Here is a 26,136-nt window from a genome sequence, read left to right as displayed (position 1 = left end):
TGCTCATGTTGAGTCTTTAGAAGACTTGAATTTGCTTGTGGAAGAACTTGGGGAGCATAGTGATGAGGAATTTATGGGAATTGTAGAAAAATCAGATGCTGAAGATTATGAAGATACAGCTGGTCTTAAAGAGAACTACAATTCTCTACATGAGAAGTCAGGAGAATATGCAAGGGTGGACAAGGCAATTCTGAAAAAGATGAAGAAAGCTGAAGAAGACTATAAAAGTCTTCTAGTGAGATATAAGAGGCCAAATGTGAAATAAAGATGCTAAATGGTGAGCTAACCGAAGCTTACACCAAGATAAATTTCCTTGAGCTTGAGGTGGTTCAAGCAAAAGCCAAGGTAAAGCGAGTCTCTACAAAGAAGCTTGATGATGTTCTTTCTTCTCAAAAGACCTTTTCTGACAAAACCGGATTAGGATATACCGGAGAAAGTAGTTCAGCTATGAGCATCTCCAAAGAAGTGAAGTTTGTGAAAGCCAAAGAGCCGGTTGTAGTTGCCTCTACTGTTGAAAAGGCAAATATTGAGAAGAAGAAGAATGTAATTGACCAGCGGGTGTTGAACAAGCCTCGTAATCAATCTGTGGTCAGGGTTGAAGGCAAATCAAAATCTCTTCCACGATCGCAAAAAGGTCCTAAAACAAACCATATGTGCCATCATTGCGGACTTCAAGGGCACACCCGACCTAATTGTCATAAGCTGAGAGCATTGAGGAATGCTAGTGACCAAAGGTCAAGAAAGCCAAGAAATGACAAAAGGATTTGGGATGTTGAGTCATCAAGAGATCGAAATGTTGATTCCAGAATGATATACGTGATGAAGATGATCGGTGCATTCACCAACTGCTTGGAAAGCTTCACTAGAAGGTTTGAAAGTCCTAACCCTCGTACCCAATCCTATAAAGATATCACCCCAAACGTACGTGACGTGTGGGTGATGAAGGGTACTCATGCATAAGCATTACCACATATCCATGCATTAATACTTCTTATGTTGCATGACTATTGGTTTGTTTATTGATTATGAGATTTGAAAACTGTTTGTTAGTTTCATTTCTTTGTTGTTTTTTTGTTTACATTGTTGCTTCTTGTCAATCTTTTCCTTCGTGTGTGTCAAAAATCCAAAAACCACATAAAAAGTGGAAAATCCAAAAAGATTGATCAACATTGTTGAGTTTTGGCTCAAAATATGTTTTACCTTGTACCTTTGAGTAAATAGCTTTGTGCATCTATGAGCATAGCTTGTTCCCTATGCAGTTATATCATTGTGGGAGAAACTTTGAAATCTTTGTGACTGTTGTAAATAGATCTTCAACCTTGACATAAATGATTAGTGGATGGTTTTGTTGATCTTGAGACATGCATAGACTTGTGTCTGTATATCTTCCCACATTTTATTTTATTGTTTTTGCTAAAAGAGCTCACCAAATGTAAATCTCCAAATGAAAAGAGATATGGAGATGTAAAAGCCTGTCACACATACTAATATTTGACTAGGAAAAAGCGAAAGCGACTAAAAATTACAAGTGTATGATGCCCAAAAAGCCAAAGGCTAACTCATCATATGAAATATCAAAAATTTCAGGCATCGATCTCAAAATGAGATGTGTTGATTCAAATAGATCAATGATATGTCAAATATGGAGCCAAATGAAAAGATTCAAAGTTATTGTACTCAAGCCTTTGTGAGAGGTCATATATGCATATTTCTATAATTGAGATGGATCACATTATCTAGTACTAGTTGTGTATGTCTTGATTGAATTGATCATTGAAACTTTACATTAGACTAAGAACTATCTCATCTTTGATATTCACACATAACACACATGTCTATGTTTAATGAATGCCATATTCATTGTGGCTGTACTTGATTAAATGTGTTTTCACATGCTCTATCTTTGTTGATCTATCAAAAAAAAAAAAAAATTGAGTGTTTTAGTTGTTTTTGGAAAGTACTTTGTTTTTTTGCAAAAATGGTCCAAAATTTTCAAAAATTGTTTTGCCCTGTTCTGGCGACTCAGTCGCGGGTAGAACCAGTCGCAAGTCGATCACAGAGATTTTTCGCAACTCACTGGCAACTCCTTGGCGGGTAAATGCTTCAGTCACCAAAAAGACTTAGAATATTTTTCAAAAATTGGTTTTTCATGCTTTTCACGGCTCAGGTTGGCAACTTGTTCACGAGTGGAAGGTCCAGTCGTGAGGTGTACCTAGAGATTTTCATGGCTCAATTTGTGACTGTCTCGCGAGTGGAACTTCCAGTCGCGAAAAACCCTTAGAAATTTTTTTTTCAAAGTTTTCTTTTTACTGTTCTAGCGGCTAGTCCTGGCAACTTGCATGCGACTTGTCTCAATCGCGAAAATCGTGTGTTTTGGGCAAACTTGTTCAGTTTTTAATCCTTTTTAGTTTTCCCTCGAACATTTCTAACTGTTCATCTTCTTTCTTTCCTGATACACTCTCAAAATCATTGTGCCTCTCTCGAACATCCTTCATTCTTGCATTATTTCATCATTCAATCTTCAAGGAAAGGTTTGGGTCTTGTCTCTTACTCATTGTCTTTCACATTTACTACATATTCATCTTGGATTGTGTATTCTTCTAATATCTATATATCTCTTGATTGTACATAGGTTTATGTTTTTCTGGTGAAATCATTGTGTGATTTTTGGCGGTTATTTTTTGATCTACTCTATCTTGAGTTAATATTAGGTCGTTAGTGACACACACACACACACACACACACACACACACTCATTGTCATGTTTAGCATATACATCTCTAGTTTTTAGGGTTTTCATCATTATCCTTGCTTTTGAACTGACCCATTGCTAATAATGTTTATGGTATTGTGGGGTTTCTTTCTTTATGAAATATGATGCAAAGTGAAAATGTCTCCATTTAAGAGAGCAGCTGTGAAAGGAGGTAGTAACAAGGGGAAGGAGCCTATCATTGATGTTGATGACCTCTCACCTAGATCAAAAAGGACTCGTTCATCATCAGGAATATTCGATCCCACCAAGTTCAGATCCTATGCTGCTTTTTAGACTCATGAGAATTACTTCAAAGATGCTACACCTTTACTTGAGAGGGTCGTTGATCAATCATCACTTTTTGACACCGACATCCCAAAATGATTTGCCCATAAGGATTGGAATTACCTTCTTTCTGACCTTGATGTCGCCTATGAGAATTTGGTAAAAGAATTTTATGCCAATGCAATTATGGAAGGTAGAGAACTCAAGTGCTGGGTTAGAAGAAAAAGCTTCTCAGTCTCTCTCGCATATTTGGCAAAGATCCTTCAAATCAATAGACCGATGCTTAAAAACTCACCGGTTTATGATGATCTATGTCCAGACGAAGAACTTCTTCAGGATGGTCTTGAACAAGACTTGGAATTCTCATCTAATGGAAATTCCGTCAGTGTTTCTTCTTTCCCTCCAAAATTGAGAGTGCTTACAATAGTCATGTTTCACAACCTGCACCCTTTATCCAGCGCAAGGTATATGAACCTTGGACATGCCTTGTTTCTTCATGACCTAATCTCTGATGTAGAGATTGACATCTGTGCTCATATCTTTCACATTCTGTGCAAAACGGTTCTACAAACTGAGTCAAGGATATGCGTTCCTTTTTGCTGTTTGATTTCTAAAATTTTGAAGCTTAAAGGGATTCGGCCATCAGATGATGACTCTCCCTGCACAAAACCGAGTCCAATCACCATGCATACATTCAACGCTAGCATTGGTCATAGTTACAAGAAAGTCAAATCAGAAACTTGCACACCTCCTAGTGGTTCGCGTTCCAGCTCATTCTCCTTTAACGACAAACTCGATAACATTGTGACATCTGTCCATGAATTGAACACCAAGATGTCTGGACTCACATCTATCTTACATCATCACAACATTCGATGGGATATGCAATTCACCTTCCTACAAGCTCAATTGGATCAAATTCAGAGGAAGCTAGAAGAAAATATGGACTAGCTATTCCAAAACAAAAAGGGGGAGATGATGTTCATAGGGGGAGAACAATGAAAGGGGGAGATTTCAGCAAGTAGGCCTATGTTCAATATTTTTGTTTATCATTTTGCTTTTTATTAGCTTATGTTATTTCAGTATTTTATGGAACTTGTTTATGGTAGTTTGTGCCCATGTTGCTTTTGTAAGCTTTTAGGGTTTGTTTCCATGTGTTTTGTAGGCTTTTATGGTTTGTACCATGCTTTGCAGCCTTTATGTTCTGTTGCCATAATACTTCTAGCGAAATATTATGCATTTTCTTTAAGTATTCTCACTCTTGTGCCCTAGTAGGATTTTGTTCCTAGATGCATATACTTTAAGTATTGTGCATTGGTTGAGTGTTGGGCATGCAAGTGATTTGTATTGAGTTTATTAACTTGTATGTTTGGATGTTCATTCCAAGTGTAAATGAGTATTATGGTCACTATTTTATAGTGATTGCCTGTTTGGTCAAGTTATGGTTTATTTCTCATTCTATTTTGCTTGATCGCATTGTGCTTGCCTCATATGCCTTACAAGTTTTCTACATATAATGATCAAATTGTGTTGTTGTGTTTCAGGAGTTACTTGTTCATATGATTCAAGAGCTTATCAAATTCTAGAGTAAGATGTGAGTGAGTTTTGTTCAACTGTTCCCAACTCGCATTTTAAGTCTAGAGTTTGTTTTAGGGTTTTGTCACAGAATAGCCAAAGGGGGAGATTGTAAGGTTGAATTTTATCAACCATCTTGTTGGCTTTATTCTGTGTCAAATTTTCTTGTATTTTAGCAATTAGTAACCCTGTATTTAGGTGGGAATCATGTAAGGGTAGTGTGTAAGAGAGTGTGAAGAAATGTTCAAGATTGTGCAAAGAAGCAGGGACCCGCCACTGGATCTCGCGAGTGGCTCGCAGGTTGAAAGCCGCCAGAAAGTTGCACACGTGCCAAGCAAGCCAAAAGCTAAAGAGTCACGCTAGCTGTTGTACTACAGGACAAAAGTCCTAGGCTAGCTAGGCCGTTAGCTCACGGCTTGAACTCGCGACTCAACCCAGTTGCGAGGTCAAGTTGCCAGAACACCCTATTTGGGAAAAACTGACTTTTAACATATCTTCTCACCCTACTATATATATACCCTTATACTCACGATATTTAGAGAGCTTCCAGAGAGAATTTTAAGAGAGAAACCCTAGAGAAAAATAAGATTGATTCATCCACAGTCTTCATATAGATTCTCTTCAAATTCCTCTACTCTCTTCCTCTCCATTGTCAAATCCTTAAGAGGTACATTACCAAAATATTTTCTCACCATACCCATATCTATGAGGAGGCCATTTGGTGTTTGGGAGGCAATTAAGAAGGGATCAATTTCATATTGGTAGATGCAATGGTCAAGTAGCGGAATCTAGCAAACTAAAGAAGAAATAGGTTCGGCGTAACCTCGTTGGAGTAGGAGCTTGGAGGGCTTAGGTATGTTGGGTAGATTAGGCTTGGAGGGTCTTCCAATGTTCATGTATCCCAACTACATTCTTTAGTGGATTGTTTACCGCTTGGAGGGCGGCGGAAAGGATTTACGCCGAGGGCTTTGGTTTCCTCTTCAATAACACATCGAGTGTTGTCCTTGTGTTTGCATCTCTCTTCCATTAATCTTTTCCATTTAATTTCTACTGTGAATGTGATTTTATTTAGTTTAGATTGTTTATCAATTATGCATTAAGCTTATGTTCATTTTCTGCACATCAATTGTTTGATATTAAGCTTGAATTGGTAATTTGTAAATTGGGGGTCTAAACATTCAAGATGTTTCATACACTTATTTTACTTTCAAAGCAGAATGGAAAGAATAAATCATAAAAGTACTGCCCATTTCATAAAGCAAAACATTCACATACAAAATGACAGTTCCTCAATCACAAATAAACTTAGCAAAGAAAGAACAGAATGAATGAATGAATCATATTTTCTCAAATCAAAAAAGGGAATAGTTTTATACAATTTGAAATGGTAATTGAATAGGGAAAAAAAAAAAAAAAAAAAAACCATGCTTACCTTCTACTAAACCCATATATTTTTCAATAGAGATAAAAGTTTTGCTGTTGGTGATGTATCAACAACAAAACCGGTTTTCCAAATCAAAACCCAAAAAAAAAAAAGAAAAAAAAAAAAAAAAAAACCTATGAACGCAGATATTAGAAAACAGGGAAAGGCTTAGCAATTTCTGTAATCCAAAATAGGGAAAAAAATTGAAAAATTGAGAAAACAAACATTTTCATGGAGAACCCAAAAGCCCGAAACAAAAAAGAATCAAAACCAAAATCGAATCTAAACCTATCCAACAAAAAAATCAATAAAAAGTCATGTTTCATTCCCAAGTAAAAAAAAAAAAAAGAAGAAGAAAAATGTACCAGAGTCGATTCTGACGATCTGATGGTGGCAAATATGTAGCCTAACGATGTTAATGCCCATAGATTTTTCTTTCCCTATGTTCTTGTAGTGGTGCTCTTAGTCTGAAGAGGAAACGTATAACTCTCTCCTTCTCTCTTATTTCTCTGTTTTTGCCATCTCCAAACCAAAATCATATATAACCCCAAATTTCAAAAAATCAATCAAAACCTAAGGTTTCCCAAATACCTAACTAAAAATCAATCTAACCAAATTTCTCAAAATTAATTCATATTTCATACCCATACCCAGATCTAAGAAAGAATGAAAAGAAGAAAAATTTATCGGTGGTAGTTCTCTCAATGTTTGTCTCCTTCTCATCTCTGTATCGCAAGGCTTATTTTTTCCTCCTTCTCTATCTTTAGATCGCAAGCATCGGTGTTAAGAAAATTGAAAAGGAAGCAAAAAGAAAGTAACTGAATAGGAGAAACGGAAGGCGCCCTTACGGTGATGGTAGAAGATCTGGGTGGCACCCTTCTCTCTATCTTTGCTTCTCTATTTCTTTGTCTCTCTTTTCTCTCGATCTCTCTTTCTCCTTTCACCGTGTAGCAATCTTTTTTTTTTTTTCCTTAAGCTGTTAGTTTCCTTTTATACCAAGAGGGCTCCCAACAGTGTTTTAAAATAATGAAACATTATAATTTATCACTTTTAAATAGTGTTTTGGCGTTACCAAACAATGCAATTTATCGCTTTTTAACTTAAACGTGGCTAAATTTTAGATAGTCACTTTCCTTATATGGCAGCATCTCCTTAATTATAGGAATCAACTTTCTCTCAGCTTCTCCTATTATATATATATATATATATATTTTTTTTTTTTTTTGATGATTAGCCATGATATGCACAAGTTATTGACTATTATCACAAAAGTTGGATTCCAATGACTCAAGGATACATACAATGATAACAAGTTTCATTTTTTCGAAGTATGGAATAATGACATGTGTCAAAACTGCTATATTCCATCTCATTGACTTATTAGATCATGATGAAGGCAATTAATTTTTTTTACAAAAATTTTGGTAGTACAAGTAAAAAGACGTTGGATCAATTATTGAAGCATGCATACAATAGTGACACGTGTATTTTTGTCAAAGCATAGAACAATTAACGACTATTTCAAAACTACCATATTTTATCTCATTGATTTATTAGATGACATGATGAAGGCAACGATTACTACAATCAATTTCTTCTCATAAATATATATTTTTGGTGGTTAAATTTTTTTTGACAATGGACATGAAAATATGAAATGGTAAAATGTAATTGTAGATCCCATTTTGAAGGAAATTATTGTCCTATGTGAAATTTTCTGTAAATAATTTTGATAGTCCAAGAAATATATATATATATATATATATTTATATAGATGAGTTTAAGTTACATTATTTGTAGACTGTAGATTTGTAATTGATCTAATGGTTAAAAAAATAATATTAAATGCTAATTGACTTACATCTCATTCATTTAATTAATAGCAATTTTGTTTCTCTTTCCTTATTTATTATTTAAAACCTTTTACATGCATTCCTCTTTTTGCCAATGACTTTACAAATATATTTTCAAAATGCATTCCTCTTTTTGCCAAGGATTTTACAAATATATTTACAATACATATATATATATATATATATATATATATTTGGTTGAGTTCGTACTACGCTGCATGTAGTGGGTGTCCGCTCTATGCTAGTTGTGCACTAGCTCTACTTGTATGTCATTCATTGGTTTTCAATAACATATTTCTATCGTTTTGAGCTCCAAAAAAAAAAAAAAAAAAAAATTACTATCCTGTGTATTGGGATTGCACTTTTACTTTAATGAATTTAGCTTGACTCAGGGAGACGATTCGAGAGAAGATTATCCCGTGTAGTCACTTGCATCGTATCTAACGCTCTGTTTGTTTCAATGTAAAATATTTTCAGGAAAATATTTTTCAATTTTAACGTGTTTGTTTTGCAGTAAAATATTTAGTCAAAAGTAAAATATTTTCAGTCAACCACATCAATCTAAGCAAATTTGTGTAAAATATTTTACGCTTAAAATTTTGAGAAAACATTTTACATTTGCTACTTCCTCACACCCCGATACTTATCACTCCCGCACTTTCGTGCTAAAACTCTCCTCTCATATATCACTCCGCTAAAACTCTCCTCTCATATATCACTCCAAAAACATCCAGCCACCCTCTCAGATTTCTCTCCAAAAAACCCAGCCACCTTCGGTCCCTTCTCCCTCCAATCTCCGGCTTCAAGGTCCAAGACACCACCGGCCAGCTCCAGCTTCCGCCGGCGCCGCCCATCACCGGCAAAACCAGGTACTTTTCTGCCTTTTTAGATTAGATTTCTCCTTTTCTTTTCATTTTTCTTCATCTCTAACCCTTCTCTGGGTTTTCTGTTCGATCTGGTGTGTCGTATGGTTTTGTTTCTGGGTTTTTCAACAAAATGGCTTTTGTGCTCGCTTCTGGGTTGTCTCTAACCCTTCTCTGGGTTTTTGTGTTTCTGGGTTTTTCAATTGAATCAACCACATGACTATATTGAGTGTTAACTTTTCTAAAGACAATTAAGTTCAATGATTTGGTTCATTGGCCAATGCAATGTAACAATATTGTGTTCGATTATGTAACTTTTTTTATTTTTAGTTTTTAGTTTTTTTTTTGATAATCTGCAATGTATTACTTAAAATCTGCAATGTTTCCGTGTTTCTTTTTTTTTTTTTTTTTTTTTTTGATAATTTGCAATGTTCTGTTGATTTTTGGTTTTTTTGATAATCTGCAAGAGTAAGGATGTTGGAACGGGGAGTGAGCAGAGTCCACTGGCAGGGGAGGTTGGGGCTATTGATTTTTAGTTAATACTATGTGCATGCCTGTTTGAATTTTTCAATCTAAAAATGGATTGGTGATCAGTGGGGTTAGAGTACAACTGATTTAGGCAAATATATGGGTTTTTTTTTTTTTTTTTTGAAGCATTTATAATAGAAACATTTGCTTCCATTTATTCTTTGATTTTGTACGTTTTGTTAGCAACTGGATGTGTGTTATATAATTGGTTTTGCATTGTTCTGGGCACGGTTGTTAAACTGGATGATTGCTTGATTTTGGGTTTGCCATAAGATATAAATCTAGTGGCTTTTGTAAAAATTCTGAGATTTTGGGTTTTGCTATATTTTGTATATGATTGGCCACAAGAGTAGGTTATAATTGATTTGTTCTTAAATGGGCCAGCTTACTTTTCTCAACTGTGGTTTTATGTTCATTTCTTCATAAATATATGTAAGGTGAAGGATTCATTGGTTAAGGGTAATGTGGTTGTGATATTTTAAAGCATACAGGGCCATCAAAAATCTACAACCACTCACCTTTGATCACTTATTTGGTTGCTGCCTCTGCTTTTTGGTTGTGTTGTTGGCTTTTTCTATTTTGTTTTAGTTTTGTGTGGCTAAAGAAAAGTTAAAAGAGCCCATTATCTTGGTTTTGTTATGTAGATGGATAACCAAAAAATTCAAGCAGCAGTTCTTGCCACAGTTGCATCTGTCCTTGCTGTGGGAGCTATAATATTAGAAGATATTAGGTCTAGGAGATTTATAATTAGGCAACCTCGTGTGAACCGGGATTATGAAAGAGAAGGTTTTATAAGTGATATTCTTCATCGAGGTGACGCACGTTGCAGTTTTATGATAAGAATGAGACCTGTAGCTTTCTATGAATTATGTAGAATTCTTGTTGAGAGAAATTTGGTACGTGAGACTATCTACATGTCTGTTACAGAGCAGGTGTTGATGTTTTTGCATATTATTGGCCATAATGTTAGGTTTCGAGTCATTGCTGCCAGGTTCCATAGATCGATTGAGACAGCTTATCGATATTTTAAAATTGTCCTTAAAGCAGTTTTGCAGTTATATAGGCATGTTGTTAGATTATCTGACAACTCTACACCCCCAGAGATAAGGAATAGTAGAAGGTTTTATCCTTACTTTAAGGTAAACTTTTCAAATTTTGTTTGTTGTTTTTTTATTTGTTAGGTGATTTTTGAAATGAACATTACTTAATATTGGTCATCATTAGGATTGTGTGGGAGCAATTGATGGAACTCATGTCCGTGCATCCGTTCCAATTGAAATCCAAGGAAGGTTTCGTGGTCGAAAGGGGGGGACAACACAAAATGTGTTAGCTGCAGTTTCGTTTGACTTAAGATTCACCTATATGTTAGCTGGTTGGGAAGGTAGTGCTCATGATTCTCGTATTTTAAATGATGCACTTAGTAGACCAAGGGGACTTAAAATTCCAGAAGGTATTATATAGATAACTAGCCTTTATGTTTGGTTTTATGCTGGAATTTTTTTTAAAAAAAATTGATTCATAATTTGTAGGTAAATATTATCTTGGTGATGCCGGTTATGGAAATAGACCTGGAATCTTGTCTCCTTATCGAAGTGTTCGATATCATTTGAAAGAGTTTAGTGATCATCCACCTGAAAATGCAAAAGAATTATTCAACCTTCGTCATTCTTCGTTGCGAACTACCATTGAGCGAGGGTTTGGAGTTATAAAAAAACGTTTTCGTGTCTTGGATGCAGAACCATTTTGGTCTTTTAATACACAAGTGGATGTAGTTTTAGCATGTGGTGTTATTCACAATCACATCATGGGGGTTTATCCTAATGACCCAATTATGCAAGATGGAACATTTGAGATAGAGTCTAGTGATCGAGTCCAACCTAGCCGACGCGAAGCTATAGTGGAAAGTAGAGAATGGAATAATAAGAGGGATGAGATATGTCAAGCAATGTGGGCTGACTACATAATTAGGAGACATGCATAAATTTATTCAGTCCAAACTGTTTGGAGTTATTTGTTGATGATGTATTACAGCTTTCTATGATTAGGTGCTGTCAACTTTATTTGGCTTTGTATTTGGTTGCTAACAAAGCATAAGTGGATATCTTGTATACTTTTTAAAATGTAATAATTGAATATTTTTGTGGGGAAACAGTTAAAATTGTTATTTGGTTCCTCAAGTTCAAGTCAACATGGCATTGCATTGTTTTTTGATGATGAATTTTTTGTTCCATAGTTTCAATTTTTATTTTTGTAATAATGTTTTATATTGTTATTATCATAATGGTTGTGATTCATTAGATTGTCCTTTTGACTATAGCAATGTCCAAGAACAAGGGGAAAGAATCGGGATCTCAACTTAGGTGGACACAACCAATGTGTGACATGCTGTTTAAAATGTTGGTTGTTGAGGCTAAACAAGGCAACAAGCCCTCAAACAAATATAAGCCTCAATCCCTTGACAAAGTGGCAAAAGAAATTGGTGTGAAGTTTAATGTAGAGTGTCATGCATCACATGTGCATAACCGCCTTCGTACGGTTAGAAAAGAGTGGAAACTCGTTCAGGATATTCGAAAAAAAAGTGGAGTTGGTTGGGATGATAATTTGAAAATGATCACATGTGACAAGCAAACTTATGATGCTGAAGTGCTGGTATGAAATTTATATAAATGAGCTTCATTTTATACATTTATTATATTAAATCATCCAATTTATTGACATTGTCATATTTCTTTGAACAAGCTCATCCCGCTCATGCGCCTTATTTAAATAAAAAAATTGAACAGTATGATGAGATGGCTATTGTTGTTGGTAAGGACATGGCAACCGGTGGCTTTTCAAAGCAATGGAGTGAACATTCTCCATTGGTTGAAAATGAGACCCCACAAAATGACATCCAAAATCCAGAATTTGAAGGTGACACTGATACGTTGCCAAAAGATGCCCATGAAGCTTCCAATGGAACTTCATCTAAGGGAAGGAGCCATAGAAAGAGAACTTATGCAGCTATGAATGAAGATAGTCCTTTTAGTGAGATGACTGAACAACTCAAACAGATTGCAGTAGCTGTTACAGCTCTGAGTCATGGCCCAGTTAATACAAATGAGCTTCATAAAGTAGTGATGAATGTTGAAGGCTTTGAAGAAGACATGCTTGATGAAGCTTTTGATCATTTGGTTAATGATGAAAAGGCAGGAAAGGCCTTTATGGCTAAAAATGATAGGATGAGAAAGCTTTGGTTGGAGAAATTTTTCAACAAAACCTTCTAACTTGAAGTTGCTGGATACGTTGTGTGAAACATGTTAGTGGTACCATGGTATTCTTTAGGTTATTAATAATTATGGAACACTGATTGACATGTTTTGGAGTTATTATGGAATAATGTTATATTTTGGATTCATTAGTATTTTGATAATGTTATATTTTTTCCAGATATATTTTGCAAGTTCTGCTGTATTGGTTGGGAAATATTCTGCAGGTTCTTTCATTTTGAAATAGGCCATTAAGGACAAGATACTCTCCTTGGATTACCTAAACTATCAGGTTGAAATATTGACTGCTGATTCTGAGCTTTCATTTAACAATGGGGTGATTGTTAAATGAAAATACTAACAGATTCTCTCTCTCTCTTCTTTATTACTGCTTTATTAATTTTTGTAGGCCATTGAGTTGGTTACAGAAAATTTTCACAGATTGAGGTTGTGGTGATTTGGCACTTACCTTCTATAAAAGTAGTAGGAGGAAAACTTTATGGAGGGGCTTGTACCTGGAATGGAATGCCTTTGCCAAGCAACAATTATATTGAGTTGAATTCTGCTGGTTCATGGTCTGTAGATTGTAGAGTTAGTATTGAATACTGTTATGGTATAGGGGGTGAAGGTCAAAAGTGGAATGGAATGATTGAAGTAGTTTGACTTAAGGACTAGCTTTACAATGTTAAATTTTAGAAAATTGTTCATAAATGGGCCAGCTGTAATCATTTTATGCAATTATGCTCAACTAAATCTGCATTGATTTTTCGTTTCTCTTTTCTTGTCGTTAATAATTTTATTGCTGGGTTCAGTTCCTAAAGCTGGCAAGAAAGTAGCATCCCGGATAAACAATAGGAGCCATCTTTGGCAGAATCGAATGAGTGATGCTTCCTAATAATGTGAGTAACAATGATACATACAAGCATTATTATGATGGCTTCCCCAGTCATACTCTTTAGCTAAAACTATTCTGCATAGTGTTAATTTATACATAGAACATTTTTAAACCGTGAATATTTCACCTTAATGACTACTGTTCTCTTTCTTTGCCTATACTGATGATGTGCTCAGAATCTTTTTTTTTTTCTTTTTCTTGTAGATGCCACATATGACTTTAAGCAATTTGTCTCTTTCTTTGCCTATACGGATGGAATGATTGAGTTAGTATTTGAATATTGATTGCTGATTCTGAGCTTTCATTTTACCAGTTTTTTTATTTCCATTTTACGTTGTGTCAAACACTAAAAAATATTTTACACAACATTTTCATATACATTGCCAAACACTGTAAAATGAAAATATTTTCCTGCAAATATTTTACATGTAAAATATTTTACCTTTGCAAATATTTTACATCGAAACAAACGGAGCGTAACTGACACAAGGGTATCACATTAGCCGTGATAGAATGGTTCAATGATTTGGAGAATCCATAGGCACATTATTGATATTGCTGGGTATTACCGGCTTAAAGAAGAAAAGAGAACGACATGAGTATTACAGACTCAGGCACTCCCAAAAAGGAAGAAGAGAGAATTGCAAATATAATTGTAAAGTCATTCAACAAAAAAAAGTATCTGTGTTATTATTTGAGAAACATTTTTTTTAAACTTCATTAAACAATACTTAGCCATTTATTTTATTTTCAAGGAGATAGGATATATATTCACAATTGATAAGACTATAAGAGTATAACTGACTTAAAAGAAGGGAAAAATAAATAAATAAATAAAGAGTAGTACGAACTCAACAAAAAACAAAATAAAAAAGTATTGCAAATATATTTGTAAAGTCATTGGCAAAAAAAAAGAATATATGTAAAAGGTTTTAAATAATAAATAAGAAGAGAGAAACAAAATTGCTATTAATTAAGTGAATGAGGTGTAAGTCAATTAGCATTTAATGCTATTTTTTTTAACCATCAGATCAATTATAAATCTACGGTCTACAAATGGTGTAACTCTTGTCACAACGTTGAAGGCAGAAGCACAGTAATATTAGTGTTAAAAGTAAAATAAACAAAGTAGAACCAACCAAGAATGCGGTATTGCAGATATAATCAAAGTAATTTAAAACAATAGTAAGGCGGTAGAACCAGTCAAGCAGTATAGATCAAAACAACAATAATAAGGCGCTAGAACCAGCCAAACAATATAGATCAAAACAATATAAAGTATAGAACAAACTGAAAGCTGAAAGTAGTTAATATTGAAAATAAGTAGCAGAACTTATAGTAGTAGTTATAAGATCTTAACAGTTTAACAGTTACAAGGCTTGAACTAGTTCTAGTTACAAAGCTTTGTAGGGAAATAGTGGTAATAGTGGAAATTCTAGAGAGAAGTTCTAAAGGAGAGAAGTAGTCATAAAAAGAATTCTGGCTCTAGAGCAAAACTTGGTTTAACATAAGGGACATCCCCCCTTAAATAGGTATAAAAAGCATAGTGAACAATACTGATGAATAGTGAAAAGTGAACAGTAATCGGTGAACAATAATCCATGAACAATAATCCATGAATAGTGATTTTTTCACTTTTTGTCTCAAATCATCAGTAGTAGGGCCTTGTTTGATTCTTCAATTCAAAAAACCAAGACTTGCAAAAAGTAAGCTTGAAATGACTAAAGCATGAAGAATCTCTTTGTCAAAACATCATCATTTGCATGGGGTAGTAATGTAAAACAATAGTGAGAATTTCACCAAGGGGAAAATATTGTAGCATTTTGGCCATTGTGCAGGCCAAACAAATAGGGGAATCAATCTTCTGCTAAATCTTGAGTTTCTTCTTCATCATGACCAAACCACTCCTGATTGTAGGGCTAGTAAGTGTCTTTTGTAACAGAAGCTTCAGACGACTATTCATCTTCTAAATCAGCAGCTTCTTTTTCCTTTGATATCATCTTGATGAGAGCATATAGAGCATTAGGGTCCTTGCGAATCTCATCCAAAGGAGAAACCTTTTTCCTAGGCTTAGTAGAGGGTTTAATAGCTTTAGTAGATGTAGAAGCAGGTGCATCAGCTAGTTCAGCTTTTTGCATAGGGGTAGCGATTCTTAGTGCTGGAGAAGCAGTTGGGGATGGGAATTCTCTGATGACATTGTTAATAATTGATTGTGTGTGAGGAAACTTATCCCACCACTTAACATACCAGTGGCGAGTGAGAACATCAACTTCCTTATTATATTGCCATTTCAGGATCCAAAGAACCTTGTATTTCTTAATGAAATGGAGCAAAGGAGGGAATTTAGTACCATAGGAATCAACTTTAAACACATTTTTGAAATATGTAAAAGAATTCATTAATGGTTCTGGGAATATTTCAAGAATTGAGCCAAACTAGGTCCACCAGCGTATGAACCAAAAGGGGAAAGCAAAATTGAAATCCTTACCAAAATTAACAAACCATGAATGAGACATATTTTCATTTTGATGAAGCATGAATTTGAACCAGGCAGTGAAATAATTATGATATGAATATGGAGCAGGGGAAGTTGGCATCATTCTTGTGGAGGCAAGGCTGGGACCCCACATTTCTTCGGAAATAATGTGATTCAAGAAAACACTGTGATAAATAATCTTAGCACTGTTAGCTTTGTCTTTTATGGCTTTAATAGTGATGGAATTTTCATGATGTAAAATGTCAGAATAGTATTGCACATCCTTCTGACAGTGCTCAAGGATCCAATGGAATTTTGGGGGAAAATAGCTATTAGCAAGCCTAAAGGAGCGGGTCAGCAATGGAAGCCCTAGTTGACTCAATAGAAAACAGGTTTTGAACAAATTGTTTTTTAACATATTAAGAAGCATTGGAAGCCTTGGGGCAAATAGTTTTAACAGATTGGGAAACACTGGTTAAGGCATAAGGATCATAAGAGGAGGTTAAGACAGAGGAATAGTTGGGCTTAGGGATAGTACCTAAGGGGGTGAATCGGTTAACAATTTCTAGGGAAGAAACAAGTTCTTTTTTAACAAGTGGTTTATTAGTGGCTGGGCTTTTGTCTTTAGATCGCCTATTTGCCATGGTGACACTGTAGAAATTCATGGATAAGAAAATCAGGGATAACATTCTGAGATCCTTTGATATATTCAATATCAAAATCAAAAACACTTAAATAGCTTGCCATCTGGCAAAAATATGTTTTGAAGCAATATTTTCAACATCTTTTTCAATAACATATTTAGCACTTTTGCAATCAATACGCAAAAAAAACTTTTGGTTTAATAAATCACTTTGAAACTTTGAAATACATAGTACTATAGATAAAATCTCTTTTTTAATAGTACTATAGTTTAACTATGCAGTATTCTAGATTCCAGAATACAAATGAACAATTTGTTCAGATGAATTTGTGGAAACTCTTTGTTTCAAAATACTACCATAACCAATGTCAGAGGCATCGGTCTTAACAATTTCGAAAGCATTAACAGTGGGAATACCAAGACACAACAATGTCTTAACATGAGATTTGATTTGTTTAACCAGAGAAGTATGGACATCAGACCAAGGTGGAGGATTGTTTTGTAACCTGTCAAAAAGGGGTTTACATTGTTTCCTCATATCTTTGTAGAAATCAGCAACATAATTCAATGATCCTAGAAACCTTTGATGTTGGGTTTTATCAGTGATGACACCAGAAAATTTATCAGCAAACTGAATGGCTCTATTAATAGGACGAATTTGTCCTTTAGAGATGTCATGGCCAAGGAAACAAACTTTTGTTTGAAACAATTTGATTTTCTTAGCAGAGACAACAAGACCATTTCTTTTGATAGTGTCCAGAAACGAATACAAATGTTTCCTTCATGTTGAAGATCATTAATAGTTAATTCTTTGGATTTCTTTTTGTTAAATCTTTCCAAAGTTTCTTCAAAGCTTATAGTTGATTTTAGTTTTTACCAGTTTCATCTTTTATCAAATTTTTCTTAAGCTTATCCAAATATTCTTTTTGTAATTCAGGGTTTTCAATTTGACTTATCAATTTAATCAACAAACTTTCATTTTCTTCACTTTTAGTGAGAACAATAACAAATTTAATAACATTACAATAGGAATCTCTACAACCAATTTTAAAATTAGGAGAATCAGAAGAATCATCAGTAGATTGATAACAAGAATCAGATGAGGAAAAAATAATCATCTTCTAATGAATCAAACGAATTGTTTGATTCAAGAATTCTGAATAATTCTTCTTGATCTTTATCATCAATTTTTAACATGTTAAACTTATTTTTTAACTTACTAGGTTTTTGTTTGCAATCTTTACTGTAGTGTCCAGGTTTACCATAGTTAAAACATTTACCTTTACTTGCTCTTTGTTTATCATATTTTTTAGAAACATTTTTCTTTTTTTAGCATAAAAATCATTAGGTTTAACAAAGTTGGTTTTGTATTTTTTATATTTTTTATGGCTATAATTTTGAAAAGATCTTTCTTCAAACGGCATATCAGGAGGAGTAGGTTTTGAATACCAATTTTTGTAAAAGACATGGGTTTAAAACTTCCAACAAATCTTTTAATTTTTGGTAAATCATCATCAAAAACCTTTTTTGCAGAAATAGAAGATAAAGAATCAGAATCAATGTTTTCATCAGAAACAATTTCTTTTTCATTTCTTGAAATAGTACAAGCAGCACTTGTAGAAGTACCCCCAGTTTTGACTTTTAAATCAAAAAGCATTTTCTCAACAATGTCAAGAGTTTTAGCTTGGGAAGTTTTAAACTTCGATTTTCCATCTTGACAGGGTAAATCAATCAAAGGTTTCTCAGTCTTTGAAATAGGGGTTTTTTCAACAATTTTTTCTTCAACATGGTCAAGTTGTTGACCAATAATATGCAAGGATTCATTAGTAAAATTGTTTTGTTCAATAATACTAATAATAGGAGTTTGATCATCAGCAATTTTCAAAGGGGAGGTCTTAACTTCAGTCTTCTTACAGGTTATCAAAACTTTCTCAAGAGGCGGATGGCTAGACCTAACAACGGTTTTATCTTCTTTAACAAAATTTGATTTCTTTATCACATTTAAATGGTTTTTTGAAACTTCATCTTTTGGAACATAATAATTCTCAAGAAAATCAAAAAACAAAATATGTTTTTTCAATTGATTCATCTTCTCTTTCCATTTCCTTTTGACACAGTCTTTTTCAGACTGAGCAAAAATACTTTGATAATATTTTCTTTTATCTCTGTTTTTAGTAGAAATAAATTCATTATACAATGAAACCATATCCATTTCAAAGCTCTCATTCAAAACATTCAAAACTCTTAATTGGTTTGGATAATCAAGGGTTTCAATAGGGGGAAAATCAGAAACAGATGGAGACACAGATCTAGTGTCATCTTCTTCTTCATTGGCAATTCTACCATATGGAAAGGAAGTTGCAAGTTTAGTAGAATTGAAAACAGTGCTAACTTGGGATTTATCACTTGAAACACATTTTAGCTTTAAATTTGTGGGTTTTTCAAAACTCTTTGGGAAAAATTCATTGGGATCTTGATCTCTTTTTGAAATACTTTCAGATCCAACAAAGGAATGTCTTCCTTCGTTGACCCTCAAGGGTTGATTGTTTTGAAAACTTATTTTACAGTACCATTAAAATATTGTTGAATATGAGTGAGATTTAACTTATCAAAAGTAGGTTTAGCAAGTTCTTGTTCCAACAACCATTTAGTGGGAAGCTTAACATCTTGCCATTGAATCATTTTTGGAACTTGAACTTTAGCATCAGGAGTTGAACATTGAATTAGCTTAGTTTTACCAATAGGTTCTCTATTGATCCTTGCACCAGGATTCAATTGAATACCTAAAAGTCTATAATAAATGCGATAAGTCAAAGCAAAAGGCTTACTACCTTCATCCATGTGATAACCAGATGAAGCAATATTCAAGGTTAAAGCTTTAACAATATTAGGATCATCCAAAGCAAGAGTAATATCAGGATAATAGGTAAAATATACAGGACCATCACACAAAGAAGCAATAATCATACCAAGAATGCTATCTTTAAAGTTCTTAAATCTAGCATCTCTTAAACACATGAGAATAGAAGCATTTATACCTTTTCTAGTGAGTGGTTTAACAGCAACTTGAACCATACAAATATGCAAATAATTGAATTTTTTAGCAAGAAAATTACTAATATTTCTTTTAGAAAACAAGCAACATTTTTCATGAGTTCTTGAAATAGAAAATGTTTGTTCAACAATTCTAAATTTGTAAGAAGAATAAAATCTATTTTCAGTCCAACTAGTTTTGTAAACAATTTTAGTATCAACATTGGGAATATTCCATTTCTGGAAATCAAGAAAATCATTTTCTTCAATAGTGTGATCTTCTTCATTTACAATATCAAAAGGACAACCAGTCCTGGAGCTGACAGAGGAGTTGGATCTCCACAATCTTTCCATACTATCCTAGTTTTAACACTTAATTCTCATGTTTTTCTTAACATTGTTCCATTTCGTAATACATACCCTAGTCAACCCTATATCATTTCTCACCTTATATATATATGAGATGAGTTCAAGTTACACCTAGTGTAACTCTAAAGGTAGATCCAACAGTCAAAAAATGACTCTCATTAATGCTAATATTCTGATTCGGATCTCATTAATTATCCCTCATTTATTATATTTTATATTTATCTCTAAACCCATAAAAAGTGTTATATTTAAGTCTCTCTCTCTCTCTCTCCCCTCCACCGTTGTTCCACCTCCATGGATAGATTGCTGGTATAAGAAGGGGAAAAAAAATTGTGTTCTTAATCTTTCTCTCACTCTCTGACAAGAGAGACTCGTAACTCAATGGTTTGTGCCCAAACTCTTCCCTTCTTTTATCTTCTTCAACGCATATACTATCCAAATTCTACCATACCTTAATGTATCTCAAATATAGTATTTTTTTTTCTCAAAAATGTTCGGCATCCTGTGAAATTTAGCCTCATAGATCTTGAAAAGCTCTTTCCCTTGACTTCTACTTGTTTCTCTCAAATTTGCCCATTGTTTCAATTGCTCCCCAATATTAATATTAGTACCTCCCTTCAATAACAAATCCACAATAGCATCTTTACATTCATCATCATTTAATACGATTTCAACATTAGCACTAGAAGTAACAATGGCTCCATCATTCAGCACATGAAGCTCTCCATGCGACATTCTCTTGTTGAAAACTACATAAGAGAAGTTCTCATTGAATAAAATCTTCTCATGATAAGCAACACAAGACTTACCTCTAATCTTATCCTTTGCAAGACTGAAGCAAAGCACGTATAACCCACAAATATGGCCGAGATCATCCAAGAACTTGAACATGCGATTAAGCTCTGAGATGTCAAGAAAGCATGCTAAGAGTAGAGTGCGGTTCATCCAATGTTCCTTAAGCAACTATTCTGGGATTCGCTTCTTAAGCATTTCCATTTTTTTTTTTTCCTTCTTCTACTGGCAATCTATCCATGGAGGTGGAACAACGGTGGAGGAGAAATAGATAGAGAGAGAAATGTAGAGAGAGAGAGTCAAATATAACACCTTTTTGGGCTTAGGGATAGATATAAAATATAACAAATGAGGGATAATTAATGAGATCCTAATCAGAATATTAGCATTAACAAGGGTCTTTTTTAACCGTTGGATCTACTTAAATCCAATGGTTTTTAGAGTTACACCAGATATAACTTGAAAATTATTAGTTTACATGATGAACACTACAATGCAATGTGTACACTGTAAGCAAAATGATTGTACACTTTCTCCCAACGTGGCAAATATTAGCCATATTGAAATAATCATTTGGTCTACAATGTTCACTTTATATTATAAAGTTCATGTAAAATAATATTTGCCAAGATATTAGGGACGGGCCCAGGTGGGGGCCTAAGGGGGCCCCTAGGCCAAAAAAAAAAAAAAAAATTAGTATGTAAAATTTTCCCTAAAAAAAAGAAAGAAAAGACTTGGGCCCCCTTAGCAAAATGACTTAGGCCCCCCTATCCCAGCTGGCCAGCCCAGTCAAGAGCCCTGAGCCCATGTAACTCTAAAAAAAAAAGATGTAAAAAAAAAAAAAAAAAAGAAGCAAAAGAAACCAAATGGAGCAAAGCAACAAGTGAAAACAAAGGAAAAAAGAAAAGAAAAGAGAGAGACCCATCGCAGACCTAGTCACGCTGCCACTCAAGCCACCACACGCAAGAGAAATCCATTGCACATCCGTCACTATCTCAACTGTCAGCATTGCATACATAAACGGTAAACGGCCACAACAGCGCCACCACTGCCGCCACGCGAGACCTGTCCCTGGCTTAGATTCACGGTTAAATGATGAAGACTAAAAGTATGAAAGAATATTTGAGTAAAGAATTAATTTGAGATATTGGCATTGCTTCCTTGGTGAGAGACTGTGAGGAAGAAATTTGGTTGCGAAAATAGAAAAAAGAGATCTAATGGTAAAAGTAAAACACATGTTGTGCAGTAAAGAGATTAAGGAAACTTCTAGGAAACTTCCTATTTAAAAAATAATCCTATATTCTTATTTATTTAGAAGATTGCCATAAGCAAATAGTAAGTTAAAAATCTTATATAAAATGGGAATAAGAATATAAGATTATAAATAAATATTTTTTTAAATCCCACCTTATTTAAGATTTCTACAAAAAAATTAAATTAAATTCATTATTTTATATAAAAGTAACAATTATTTTATAAATATATAGATATATATATATATATATATTTTTTAAGAACCCCGAAACAACTTGAAACGGGCAATAATAGAAACAAGTAATAGAAAGAGGAACATTGATTCAACTTTCAAGGAATAAAAATGGTAAAGTTAGGAAAAGTGCTTGTTGGTAGTGCATATATAATAAGTTCATAGTGTCAAGTTCCATTTTCATAGAAAATGTATTAAGAAATAATAGTGTTTTGTGTCTATTGTTTTTATTGATAAATGTTTGCATCTTAATACATTAAGAAACAATGATGTTGTGTATTTGTATCGGTTGATAGTTTGTTAATAATATATGGATGCGCATTTGAATTTTTTTCATTTTTCTTTTTTGTGCTTATCTCCAACCCCTCTAACTTGAAATCCCAAGTCCATCCCTGCGAGATATATATAAATATATATATATATATATATATATATATATGAAAGTTCAAAAACGTGTAAAAACACCTTTGAACGTTTAGACCCCCAAATTAAAACTTAATCAATTCAAGCAATATGTCAAACAACAAGTGTGCGGAAACTTAACATATGCTATCATACGAAATTGATTAAAAACTATCTAAGCCATAACAGAATAAAATCCACAGCAGATAAATAGAAGGCAAAGATAGAGAGGAAGGAAGATGCAAACACAAAGACAACACGCGATGTGTTATCGAAGAGGAAACCGAAGTCCTCGGCGAAAAACCTCTCCGCCGCCCTCCAAGCGGTAATCAACCCACTAGAAAATATAGTTGGGATACAAGGACAGCAATAGACCCTCCAAGCCTAATCTACCCAGTGCACCTAAGCCCTCCAAGCTTCTTGCTCCAACGAGGTTGCGCCGAACCTTTTTCTTTTCCAGCTTCCCGGATTCCCCTACTAGACCGTAGCATCAACCAATGAAGATTGGCTCCTTCCTAACTGCTTCCCAGAAATCCAAACAACTGTCTCACAGTGATGATGATGGTGAGAACCAGGTTTGGTATAATGCCTCTCAAGGATTTAACAATGGAGAGGAAGAGAGATGAGGAATTCGAAGAGATTCTAAGGTAGAGATTGTGGGTGAAACAATCTGGTTTTTCTTTAGGGTTTCTCTCTCAAAATTCTCTCTGGAAGCTCTCTTTCAATCGTGGGTAATAGGGGTATTTATACTGGAGTGGAGAGGAATGTGAAACGTCAGAATTTTACAAAACAGGGGTGGCTCGCGGCTTGACCTCGCGGCTTGACCAAGTCGCGAGATCCAGTCGCGAGATAACCGTATGGCCAGTTGTCCTGTTTTGTCCTGTAGTGCTCCAGCTAGCAGACTGTTCACCTTCCAGCATGCTTGGCACGTGAGGTTGCTTCTGGCGGCTTGAAGCCGCGAGTCACCCGCGAGACCCAGCCGCGAGACTCTGTTTTCTTGCACACTCTTGAGCAAACTTCACTCTATCTCACTCACTACCCTTACAACAAACCCACCTAAATACAGGGTTACTAAATGCTGAATTACAAGCAAATTTGGCACGGAATAAAGCTAATTAGATGGTTGAATAAATTCAACCTTACAATCTCCCCCTTTGGCTATTCCGTGACAAAACCCTAAAACAGACTCTAGACTTAACATGTGAGTTGGGAACAGTTGAACAAAACTCACTCACACCTAACTCTAGAAGCTGTGAAGCACTTGAATCATATGAACATAATACTCCTGAAACACAACAATACACCATGATCATTGTAGGCAGAAAATTATAAAATGCATATGAAACAGGCAATATGTGATCAAGCAAAGATGGAGTTATTAAACAAACCATGGCTTGATCAACCAAATGAACACCACAATGTAGTGATCACAGTGTTCATTCACACTTGGAATGAACACAAGGACATACAAGTTGACATGCACAAGGCAAGACACTTGTATGCTCAACACTCAACCAATGCATATCTCACAAGGCATATGCATCTAGGAACAATCCTACAAGGGCACAAGAGTGACAGTACATAAACCAAAATGCAGAACATTTAGATTAAAGTACTGATTTCAACATAGCATAAATGCTGCACTAAGCAAGGTACATACCATAAAGCCTACAAACTATGCAAAACACATAAACCCTAAAAGCTTACATAAGCACATGGGTACAAACACAAACATCCTGAATAACAGTTTACAAAACAACATAAAGTGAACACTTAAGCTGAAGAAGAATGTAAAGACACTCCCCCTTAGGTAAAGACACTCCCCCTCTGATCATGCCTATCTCTCCCCCTTTTTGTCATGGAATAGGCTAGTCATCCTCTTCCAACTTTCTCTAAATTTGATCCAATTGGGTCTGAAGAGAAGTAAACTTCATATCCCACCGAGTGCTTTGATGGTGTAGAGAAGCTGTGAGTCCAGACATCTTTGTATTCAACTCGTGGACAGAGGATACAATACGTTCAAGCTTCCCATCTAGGGAGAGAGTGCTAAACTGAGAGTCATTGTGAGATGCAGAAGTTTCTGGTTTGGCTCTCTTCCGACTATGTCCAATGCTCGCATTGAATGTGCGCATGTTGATTGGACTTGGTTTGGGCATAGGGGATTCATCAGCCATTGGATAAACTCCCTTGAGCTTCAAGATCCGGGAAATTAGACTGCAAAAAGGAACGCATATCCGAGACTCATTTCGAAGAACCGTTTTGCGCAGAACATGAAAGATATGAGCACAGATGTCTATTTCCACATCAGAGATTAGATCATGAAGAAACAAAGCCCGTCCAAGGTTCATATACCCAGTGCTGGACAAAGGGTACAAATTGTGAAACATGACAATTGTAAGCACTCTAAGCTTTGGAGAGAGAGAAGAAACACTGATGGACTTGCCAGTGGGCGAGAACTCCAAATCTGGACCAAGACTTTCTTTAAGAAGCTCCTCATTAGGGCAGAGATCATCGTAAACTGGCGAATGTCGGAAAATGGGTCTGTTGATGTGAAGAATTTCTGCCAGATATGCAGGAGAAACAGAAAAGCTCTTTTTCCGAACCCAGCACTTAAGTTCATCTCCTTCCACAATTGCGTTGGCATAAAACTCTTTTACCAACTCTTCATACGCGTCATCCGGATCAGAGAGAAGGTAATTCCAATCCTTGTGAGCGAACCATTTCGGAATGTCAGTGTCATGAAGTGAGGACTGATCCAAAGCTCTCTCTAGTAATGGTGTGGCATGAAGAAAGAAATTCTCATAAGACTGATAGGCTGCATATGATCTGAACTTGTCGGGATCGAATCTCTTCGATGAAGAACGAGTCCCTCGTGGTTGAGGTGAGAAATCATCAACATCTATGACTGGTTCCTTCCCTTTGGAACTACCTCCTTTTACAGCAGCTTTCTTAAATGGTGACATGACCAGTCTGCAATATGAACAAGGAAAATGACAGAACACAATCCAACAAGCTTTATTAGCAGAGGGTTAGTGGAAATATAGGGACAATAAAGAAACCCTAATAGCTGGATGAAAATGGTCAGACGAAATCAATGAGGGACACAGAAGGCCCAAATTGAACTGCACAGAATCAGCTGAAAACGGACCCACATTCAACAACACATCAACAGGAAACCACACAGGACCATAGTGAAACACGACATCAACAGCAGATCAGACACAAAAGAGCAAACCCTAGCTAAGCACATGATGAAGAACTCAAAAACCATCCAAAATAAACTAGCTCAAAAATGGAAACACAAGATTCCATAAGCGAAGCAAGGACAAAGAGAAATAGTGTAGCTAGAAACCCATCACAAAATCACAAACAAATGTGAAAATCCAGAGAAAAAAAAAACATCAAAACAAGTAAAATAGAGTTCAAAACAGAAATATCATACCTGTTAGACGACGAGTTTGATCGGAAAGGAGGCAAACACTGGAGATCGAAAATGGAGACACGGAGTGATGG

The 26,136-nt window shown here is 35.0% G+C and overlaps 3 protein-coding genes across 3 annotated transcripts; all 3 read left to right on the top strand.

The window, feature by feature from the left end:
* Positions 1 to 8,707: 8,707 nt before the first annotated feature.
* On the top strand, positions 8,708 to 10,625 carry LOC115989850. Its single transcript, XM_031113730.1, has 4 exons — positions 8,708 to 8,757; positions 9,924 to 10,418; positions 10,504 to 10,568; positions 10,616 to 10,625. The coding sequence occupies exons 2-4, from the start codon at positions 9,924 to 9,926 to the stop codon at positions 10,623 to 10,625; spliced, it is 570 nt and encodes a 189-aa protein (XP_030969590.1). The 5' UTR covers positions 8,708 to 8,757.
* On the top strand, positions 10,608 to 11,590 carry LOC115988424 (putative nuclease HARBI1). Its single transcript, XM_031112000.1, has 2 exons — positions 10,608 to 10,729; positions 10,809 to 11,590. The coding sequence occupies exons 1-2, from the start codon at positions 10,642 to 10,644 to the stop codon at positions 11,258 to 11,260; spliced, it is 540 nt and encodes a 179-aa protein (XP_030967860.1). The 5' UTR covers positions 10,608 to 10,641; the 3' UTR covers positions 11,261 to 11,590.
* A 295-nt stretch (positions 11,591 to 11,885) lies between these two features.
* Positions 11,886 to 12,677, top strand: LOC115988639. Its single transcript, XM_031112221.1, has 2 exons — positions 11,886 to 11,928; positions 12,093 to 12,677. Exons 1-2 carry the CDS (start codon positions 11,887 to 11,889, stop codon positions 12,543 to 12,545), a joined length of 495 nt encoding a protein of 164 aa, XP_030968081.1. The 5' UTR covers position 11,886; the 3' UTR covers positions 12,546 to 12,677.
* Positions 12,678 to 26,136: the final 13,459 nt, after the last annotated feature.

The sequence above is a fragment of the Quercus lobata genome, chromosome 5 (genome assembly GCF_001633185.2).
Source record: "Quercus lobata isolate SW786 chromosome 5, ValleyOak3.0 Primary Assembly, whole genome shotgun sequence".
In the NCBI taxonomy this organism is placed as follows: Eukaryota; Viridiplantae; Streptophyta; class Magnoliopsida; order Fagales; family Fagaceae; genus Quercus; species Quercus lobata.
Note: the sequence above shows the minus strand (reverse complement) of the source record. Positions and strands in the feature narration are given on the sequence as shown.